The sequence below is a fragment of the Numenius arquata genome, chromosome 5 (genome assembly GCF_964106895.1).
Source record: "Numenius arquata chromosome 5, bNumArq3.hap1.1, whole genome shotgun sequence".
Classification (NCBI taxonomy): Eukaryota; Metazoa; Chordata; class Aves; order Charadriiformes; family Scolopacidae; genus Numenius; species Numenius arquata.
In genome coordinates, this window is record NC_133580.1 from 38,931,270 (window position 1) to 38,940,761 (window position 9,492).

A 9,492-nucleotide genomic window follows, 5' to 3' on the forward strand; every position below is an offset into this window, starting at 1 on the left:
ATTACTGGCGTGCAATTCAGGAATGACTGAATCAAACAAGTTTGATCAGAGTAACCTTCCAACCATCATAAAGTTTACTTTGTTTTGTTTGGCCAACAGTCGAGCACAGATAACAAGTTCAGATATTTTGTAATAATCAAAAATTTATTGAGAATTTGTACAGAAAAAAAAAAACCATGTACAGATGTAAGCACTGCTCAGAGAAGAGGCTTGGGCATTTTACAGTGAATGGTGTTTTATAGTCAAAACTGAACTGTGTAATGTTAGGTAATTTCAGTGTCTAAGATATAAAAGATTTGTTTTCCCTGTTGAGACCAGTCTTTGTGAGATTGTCCCTTTACGAGTCTCCAACCTACAACAGAAAAAAAGAGAGCATTTTAATATTCTTCTAAAAAGAAGTACGTAAGGCTATGATGACATGTTGATAGTGTTCATACATAGTTATACTAGTTGGAAATTAAAAATTCAGCATTTAAAATACATGAAGGCAAGGGAATATTTCTGATCATGAGACTATCCACTTATCTATCTGTTAAAAGAAACAGTAATGTGGAAGTACTAAAATCAAAGTACAAATATTTCTCTGACAAAATGGCAATAAATGCCAACTTCTCTAAGATGCAGTGGGCTTAACACTTCAGCTGTCTATGCTTAGTGTTTGAAATTATAACTATGTTCTGTTGTCATTTTAAATATCTCCTTGGCCCTGTGGTCGAACCTGTTTGGCGCTGCCTAAGTTGTGCTGCTGTCCATCTACTGACAGCCTGTTGAATGGGATGATTTTCATTGCAGTTTTCTTCATGGAGTACCACCGGTCACGCCAGGTTGCCCAAATAATGCCGTTGTCATATCCAGATGGACCAGCATCTGTTGATGTGTACACACCATCTAAAAAATATCAGTTGGAGCAAAACAGTTAGTTGCTTTCTAAAATAGTTAATGTGGCCATACAATTTTCTGGTACTAACACCTCCATGGCATCCCTGAGCATGCTACCAGGCCCCGCTCACTGCCCTTCTCCCCCTGGTTTGCTTCTCTCAAGACTGATTCTCCCACTTTGGGCTGGAGAGCAGCCATAAATTCCTACTGCTGGTGTTAACAGTTATTGCAAAGAATGGGCTATGCCAGCTTTGGGAAATCCAGATAGCAAAACATACTCAATGAAAGTGACCTATTTTTCTTTGTCACTGAAATGTGACAAAGAACCACAGTGACCTGTGTTATAGGTATTTAGAAGACACTTCACCTATATAATATTTGCCATTGAGGTGGCCAGCATGGCATCTATTCATCCACCATCCAGATCCATCTTGCTCAGCACAGTTGCCAGCAAAGTTATCATTGTCGTTGTCATAGGTACTGAACCGCATGCCGTTGTGAGAGGTAAAGGACTTGTCACTGGGATCGTCTCCAAAATCAAAGCCATCAAAGGCATCCCCAGCTTCGCCACCAATAAAGTAGGCATAAGTCAGTCGATACTTGTCTTGTTCACTTCCCACTTTGAATACAGCATAGTCAGCAGTGCTGTTAATGAAGGATAACAGTGAATACGAGCATGCTGCATTCCCAGTACATGCACAAACAAAAAATACACAGATGTTAGCAGTGCAGAGAAGGCATTTATGGCATCCTAGCATTTGAAAAGGAATTGGTTTTGTGTGATTTTGTGCTTCAGTTCAATGACATACATCCAACCAACTTTTGCGCTCCAGCATCAGACATTTCCTGACTACTTAGTCTGATGAAAAATCTACGTTATATAAACACATACATATATATCTCTCCCAGGTTCATAATGCTTAGGGTTACTTAGGTCATGAGGAAATTCTTGTTGGGAGGAAGGAGCATATGTCTCAAGAAACAGCAAGGATAGTAAGCCCTCCTGGAGAATGGCATGAATAGACTAGACTAGACTAGACTAGTTCAGTTGGAAGGGACCTACAACAATTCACAAGATGCATCAGATGTGAGGAAACCTGAAGAGAAGAAACAGATTCCTTCTGCCAAATAAACTAGAGCTGGCAGCACATGACCTTCAGACATGCACGTGTGCCTGGCAGCAAGTCACACACAGTGCCAAGGCAGTGTCCTATGCATGTGAGCAGGTCTAAGGGCTGATCATTTTTTCAGAGAGCTGTATAAACTGATGCAGCAGTGGGAGCAGTAGGTTTTAAGCTGTCATTTTCATAAGCATCATGAGCAAGTACCCTTTTTTGCCACTCCAGTCCTCCAGTTCTATTCGTAAGGTGTATGGCAGAGCGGACTGTGTAGTTATTAAATGAATCTTTTCATTGCCCAGCCAGTACTCGGTGGTGTCGTCTGGAGACAGATGTCCAAATCCTTCCTTATACTGAATCCAACTTTTCTTGAAGTCCTCACTCCCGTCCAGTCTCTGGGGAAAACAACCCAAAAACAAAAACAAAACCCTCAATCAAAAAGTTATGTATCTTATGTAGGTAAATAAAAACAGTGGTGAGGGAATAAGCTTGCACATGGTAGTAATACATAAGTGGCATACCCTCTGTAATACTGTCCAGCCGTTGCCATATGAGTCAATCTCACAGTAGACTAGGAATGACTGCTTGGCTTTTTGAGGCTTGATAAAGTAAAGGCCACTTTTTCTGGCACCTTTATTTGCAACATCTTGACAATCTGAAGTAAAGATATTCAGAGGATTGTTATTAATCTAGCTACAGTTCTACATTCACATTTATTTGATACTGTAACTTTCTTCGCGCAGGAAATACAATTCATCTAAACGTCATTGTTGCAACGTTAGCTATTTAATCCACATACTTTAAGGTCATTTCCATAAAACCCTACCAAAGTTCACAGGACTTGTATAAGATGAGGAGGAATTTAGTCTCATATACAGCTTAAGCAACTTATATATGAAATACAGTCATTGCATTAATTTCTACAGCAACAACAATTTTTGGAGCTAATAGAATAATTATTAGTTTTTTTCAGGTGACTCAGTAGAAATGTGATACTTAATTACCTTCTGTTTGTCTTAAGTCCATAGAAACTCTTTTCCTGTCCCTCATGTTTAGCATATATTTTGGGATAAATATATTTTGGCCAAAAAGGCCAAAGGAGCAAACGAGACCTCTGTTCCATCTGAATGCTCTGCTTGCAGAGCATCTACCTAGCACTTATATTGATTCAAGCATGGGTTTCATAGCTTGCAATCTTATATACCTTTGCAGAAATCTATGGTCCCTGACATTATAAATAACTCATCGCCATGATGCCAACTGGTGATACTTATAACTGAATTAACCCTCCACTCTACAAGAAACATTTTGTGCACCTCTTCCAGTTGTCTCCTGTATTTCAGTCGTGTCTCTGCATGGCTCCTGACAGTGTGCCTCAAGCTGGGCGATCTTCTGTTTCAGCTGTGCGATCCTGTTGCTGTTCATTATATGTGTATCTGTCAACTGTCTGGACAGAGAGACATAAAAATGGCTTGTTGTTTCAGCTGTTTCTGAACATTTAATACACATATCCCTCCACTCATGCCTCACCTATGTAGCATGCTGCTACATACACCCCTGTAAAAGGAGGTGCCTCTATTAGCACTGGTATTTAAAGATAAGGAAACTAGACAAAATTAGAAAGCGTGCACTTAATCTTATGCAAAACTTGACTTGAATCTAGTCAGCAAAACCCAAACCAGTAGCTAATATATGAATATAAGTCTATGAAAAGTTTTTCTTTGTTCTCCTGAAGTAAATGATAAATTATTCCTCTTTAATTATGGATGCATTTGTAAAACATAAATGCTGTAAATAAACTGCTGCAAGTGTCAGAATACCTAAATTGTCTTTGATATAATATTAGACAAGTGGAGATTTTTCTACATTCAGGTCAAAAAACATATCCTTAAAATCTAGAAAAGTTAACGATGTTTTCAATTTTGTTTTCAATTTTATTTTCAATGTCAATTTACAAAAGACTAAGTTTATAGTTACTTATGATTTATATCAATGTAACTGAGCTGATGTACATGGCTATATACAGTAAAGTTAGCCAGAGTGAATGGTTGTACAAATATTCCACACACTCTGCATTACAGCACTAACTTATATTAACAAAACCTCCAAAGGTCTTGAAAAAAATTTTAGGAGTAGCTGGCACAGCAAAAGAAACATAAATAAAAATATCACTGTGCTTCCTGACATTCTTAGCTTGCACTTCTTGCGCAATTAATGGCTTATGCAGATGAGCAGAGAACGCAATATCAGATCCTCATGATCCTTCCTTGCTAGGCAGCTACTAATGACAGTGTGGGCGCAACGGTCCACATGAGCACAAAAAACCTTTATGAGGGAGCCTTAGCTGCACTTGCTAAAAGAACAGAAAGAAAATTATTTGGATTGTCAAGTGATACAAAAGGTGGAGGATACCTACTGTATAGTACTTTCATGGGACAAAATAGTGTTTTCATATCTGATAATTTCTTCAATTATTTTCTTGGACTTTTGAGTATAATCAGCAATTGTATCTGTGAAACAAAGGTACAAAATTTTGCAATTTGGCAAATTAAAAACCACAAAAACTACATAAATTCTATTTTTCAGTTGTGTAGTTATTTTTATATTCTCACTTGGTAGTTTCTGCTTCTCTGGAGGATAGAGGCCTTGGATGTGTTGAATCAAATGTTCTACAGTTGTTGTGGAATTAGTAATTTGCTGCAAAATTCTCTCCATTTCCTGCAGTTCATTATCCATAGTGAGGTGGTATTTATTAAAGAAATCTGCAATGCCGCAGGTTGTTGGGCAGTAGCTACCCTAAAGATGAAAAAATAATAATTGGCAATGTTTCAGCAGCAAAAAAAGGAGAGCAGATATTTGTGAAGGGGAACTTTCAGGCACTGCTTATACAAGCGATTGTGGATAAAAAAGGGCAGGCATTTGCCACTTTGCTGTATTTGAATTTACAGAGGCAGCTTACTTTCACACTGTGTGCACACATAGCAAGAAAACTCTATTACTTGTAGCATCTTCTGGATATATACTTTCATCAACAGTGAAATTTTCACCAAGCATATACCGCTATTAATAAATAACAGGTTTAAGCACAGCACATTTAATAATTATCAAAAGTGAGGATCAAGTGATAACGGTAGTTACTAATCAGCATAGAAAAGCTTTAATTAGACTCTAAAGATAGAAGAAAGTTGTTCAGGTACTTACAAATCGCTCATCTAATATGCAGCAGTTTTCTCTGGTAGCAATGTACTGAAGAGAAGAAAGAAGACCATTTTCAGTGAATTTTCTCCGGCAGCGCTTTCTGCGCCGAGGTGTTTTCTAACACCATCTCTTCACTTACCGCCACGCTGGTAGAAAACAGCAGGGAGAGGAGAGACCCCAGGGGAGCCCAGCTGCCTAACCTCAGCACCATCATGTCTGTCCCACCTGCTGCTCCGTGCAGTCAGGCAGCCAGCAGCCGAAAATGTTCAACCCAGCGCAGGGTGACAGCGGTTTAAGGGAGCAGACTGAAGCTGGGGGCGGGCACTGGGAGGTGGCGGGAAGAGGTGGGGTAGGGGGCTGAGGTGGATTCCCAGAATTTGAACACATCTCTTACTCCTCCCATTTTCAGAACCTGTTTCCCACTTGCCTGCTTGATCTCTGCTCCAGCTGGGAGGTCTCAGGGGAGATGGGAAGGTGAGACAGGGCATGGAGAGGCTACTTCTAGTAACATCAATGTTAAGAAAAATCACACATGGTTTTGGGATGGGGGCTGGCAAAAGTTTCACTCAAATAGCACAAGGAAAAGCCATAGTAGCTATCTGAATTATGTGTAACTACTGATCACCTAACAATAAATACTGTTTTGTGGTTATGTAGCACTTTCCCACCACAGAATGCTTTGTAAAGAGAATCAACCTCATTCTCCCTCTTCTGCACAAGACAAAACTTAGGCAGAGAAAGGTATGAAGTCACATTGGGCAGTGGCAATGAAAGCATGAATCTCCCTAGCCTTCAATCCAAGGAGTCCATTGGAACAACTTTGATCAAAGCTTCATTGCTGGGGAACTAAGGTTGTCAGTATTTGCCTTATTCAATACACCTAAAAGACTGGTGACGGGCTCCCTCTTCTGCTACAGCCTTTATCCCAACCAAATTATTTTATGCATGTGCTCCTGCTTACTATCTGTATAAATAGCTTTAATAGCATTCTACTTATGCTCTGCACCTGATGTTTATGCTGCGGCTTCTCCAGAGAAAGCCTGCTTTTCTGTCTGTACAACAACCCATGTGATGGGACAACATTCAGTGAGGCTTTTGATGTCAATACATTTGACCAAATGATGAAAAGAATGGTGGGACTGGGGCTCACTGCTAGATCTGTTGGGGATGGCTTTGTGATTTCAGGCAAATGACTTCACCTCTGCTCAGCGTGTTTCAACTTTACTTAACAGGTATTTCAAATCCATGGACAAAAGCACACTATAGAAGCTAGATGTTATGTTATTACAAAATTAGATATGATTATACCCTGAAATATGGAGTGTTCCTGACCTGTATATCCTCTTTTTATGTGGTCACATCTGGTCAATCAGAAGGTTCCCATCATGTTCAAGGATTCAGCCACATATTCCCAGAAGGAAATCTGAGCATTTATGATGCTAAAAATCAATTTTATGGGATACTTATGTGAAGCTGAACCACTGTTCACAGGAGAGTCAGCTTTCCAGTAACTGTACTGATGACAGTGAGTTAGCTGCCAGGCTGGAAAAAGTCCTTTCCAAAGGATAACCAATGCTAGGTTTTACCCTTCCAATTCTGGCATTAATTACCTCCAAGAGTCACATGCTGAATGTGTTTCTGTTGTCTTTACTGATACGAACAGGACATGGCTCCCCCTTTCACATGGTTAATTCTGTTTCCTAAAGAGTGAAAATAAAGTAAATAAAACCGGGTAAAAGTCTACCTGCTCTTGTGTTTTCTATTGTTGCTTCATTAGTGCTGTTAACATGGACACAGGAAACTACCAGTGGGTCTCCTTGCCACTGCTGCTTACACATTGCTTGAGCCTGCTTTGCCACTGCTTCATTGGCTGCAGGTCATGACACGGGGTCCAGAGGATCCTGGAGGTACAATTTCAGTGGCTATGCACCTCCAGGATTCCCTTAGATACAATTACATAGCGTGAGTAGGTTCCTGGTATCAGCTTTGTAAAATAACTGGCCCAGCTTCAACCACAGATGTACACTTGAGTGCAGATGGGCACGTAATGGTCATGACACGATAGGCAAACCATGTAACACAATCCAGGTATCCCTCATCCTTTAAAAGTAAAGAACAGCCCCCCTTGCCCCCTTTCATCACTAATAGTAGTACATATAGGTTTGAAATTCTTTCAGAGTTAACAGCAATAACACAAAATTATCACTGCATAGATTTACATTCATGCAGGAATCAATATTAAACATTGCTCTGATGATTACGAAATATCTGTACACTGCATTTAAAAGTGTTGCCTAGTTGTATTTCTGGTTGCAACCTCTTGTACTTCTTAGCAGAATACATAAATATTTAAAGGTCAGGTTTTTTTGGTTTGCTTTACTTATTACATGGTCATGATTTAGCCTTGAATAATCAATCCTTTTATATCTTTGCTTCCTTCTCTTTTTTTCTTCTGTGGTTTCACCTAGCATGACTTAGAAATAACTTATTCCTGCTTCTCATTAAGGTGAAAACAACTTGTATTCTCAGTGGGATGGCTATGTAGTAAGTTTTCCTGCCTTACATACCCTTTTGTCTTGGTTGGTCCTGGCTGCAAAGCAGCTGACCCATTTACCAAACGAGACCTAGTTGTACCCTAAGATGTGTCCAACATAAGTTGACTGTGTCGATTTTCTGGCCATTTTTTTCTTTCCAGTAAGTCTGTTTGCTGATTTGGTAACAAATGAGGAACAATTCGTGTAGCACAGGCAGAAGGAAGTGTTCTTAAAGTCAGTTTACCTTTTTTTTGCAGTTTATTTTTGAGTAGATAGTAAAGGTAAATCATTATTTGTTTAACAGAGCCTGCTTCAACTCAATTTTGATTAGTACTTTTCTCAAACAGCCACTGGGAAGCTATCCAGCACCTTCCCATTATTCCTAGTAAATCTTCCACAGAAATACAAATCAGAAGAAATATGCTTGTGTTTGTAAATTACTTACTGAATATCAGAGTATTCTTACGGCTGTCTTGGAAAAACAATTGTTTTTAAAACTTATGACTCATACTTGCATGCCTTAAGAATCTAACTTGAAAAATCAGTCTACAACATTTCAGAAATGCTTTTGTGATCCATTTCAACGTTTCCAATGGGGTTTTATTATTGTTTTAACTGAGAGTGTTCAGTGGACTTAACTTGAAGTTGCATTTTTTTTCAGATGTTCCAGAAGTTAATTTTCTTATGTAAAAATAAACACCAAAATATTTTTTAAATTGCCTATTTTGCTTTGCAATCCATCATCAATATGCATTACCCTGCTTGTACTACTAATAAACTATACAGATTAGTGGGCAAAATCCTCTTTGCTAGGTCAATCAATGAGTGAGTGATAATTAGGATGAGAAATAGAGATGACTAAATAGCTGAGTAATATCAAGGTTATGCTGCTGGTGTGCTACAAAACCAACTGCAGAAAAGTGAAAATGAAAAAAAAAAAGTTTTGTAACGCATCTTTCTCTTTCTCTTTCAATATTCAAAACTTGGGCAAAAGGTAAATGGCAACATTTTTCCCTACCCAATAGTCCACTCTGTGCAACAGCTTTCTTCCTCACCCTTCGTGAAAAGAAATGCCTGGAGGATATGTGAGTCGGCAAAAATCAGCTCTCAGTTGCTCTGCATGGGAGAGGCTTTAATTTCTCTTCACTTATGATGCCAGTACAGATATTCACTATGCTTCAGTTCAAATACAGGCTAGAAATAGTTGTTTCTTTGAAAACGGAGTGAGGAGAAGTAAGAAATATATGTATTTCATGTCAGCCAGGGCTTTCCATTTCGGAAAGAATTCATGGGATATTTTGCTGCATGCACACTGTGAATACAGAAGAGAGAGTTTCACTCGCTTTAGAGTATTCTTAAAAAATTATGGGATATTATATTTTCTTAAAACTAAGCATGGAAATTACACTGATGCATGGCTGCAAAAAATAATTTGGTTTGTTCCTTATGTCTTGTGGCCATTTTTTCCAGCACTTTTTGTGAATAATATACCAACATAAAAGACCCTTTGATTTCTGCAAAGTATAGCCAAGGGTTTTTTATGTAGCTAATGCATCATTGCTTTAACACGTAGTTCTTATTTTTACTTCAAATACTATTACAGAAAAATTTTCAATAATATTTAACAATTTAAAAGGCAAAAATCAAGGTACCTCATCATTAAAGTACTTCTGAAAATATCTCATGTTCATAAGCCAAATGTTTGGTGGTTTGAATGAGCTATTATCTCATTTTTTAAAAATCCTACAGTGTTTCTGTTTAGT

At 38.5% G+C, this 9,492-nt stretch overlaps 1 protein-coding gene across 1 annotated transcript; it reads right to left on the bottom strand.

Annotated features, from left to right (window-relative positions):
- Nucleotides 1-129: 129 nt before the first annotated feature.
- On the bottom strand, nucleotides 130-5,463 carry FGG (fibrinogen gamma chain). The gene is made up of 10 exons (XM_074147994.1): nucleotides 5,335-5,463; nucleotides 5,199-5,243; nucleotides 4,610-4,793; nucleotides 4,414-4,507; nucleotides 3,314-3,444; nucleotides 2,519-2,652; nucleotides 2,208-2,392; nucleotides 1,247-1,524; nucleotides 719-888; nucleotides 130-352 (listed from the first exon to the last, which is right to left on the bottom strand). Exons 1-10 carry the CDS (start codon nucleotides 5,407-5,409, stop codon nucleotides 338-340), a joined length of 1,311 nt encoding a protein of 436 aa, XP_074004095.1. The 5' UTR covers nucleotides 5,410-5,463; the 3' UTR covers nucleotides 130-337.
- Between the last annotated feature and the right edge of the window lie 4,029 nt (nucleotides 5,464-9,492).

Bases quoted from the DNA above. Each gene is read 5' to 3' on its own strand.
- FGG (XM_074147994.1), bottom strand. From the start codon at position 5,409: ATGATGGTGCTGAGGTTAGGCAGCTGGGCTCCCCTGGGGTCTCTCCTC. The intron at 1,525-2,207 runs GTACTTGCTCAT...CTTCATTAACAG, and splicing joins GACTGGAGTGGCAAAAAAGG to CACTGCTGACTATGCTGTAT. The intron at 889-1,246 runs GTGAAGTGTCTT...GATATTTTTTAG, and splicing joins CAATGGCAAATATTATATAG to ATGGTGTGTACACATCAACA.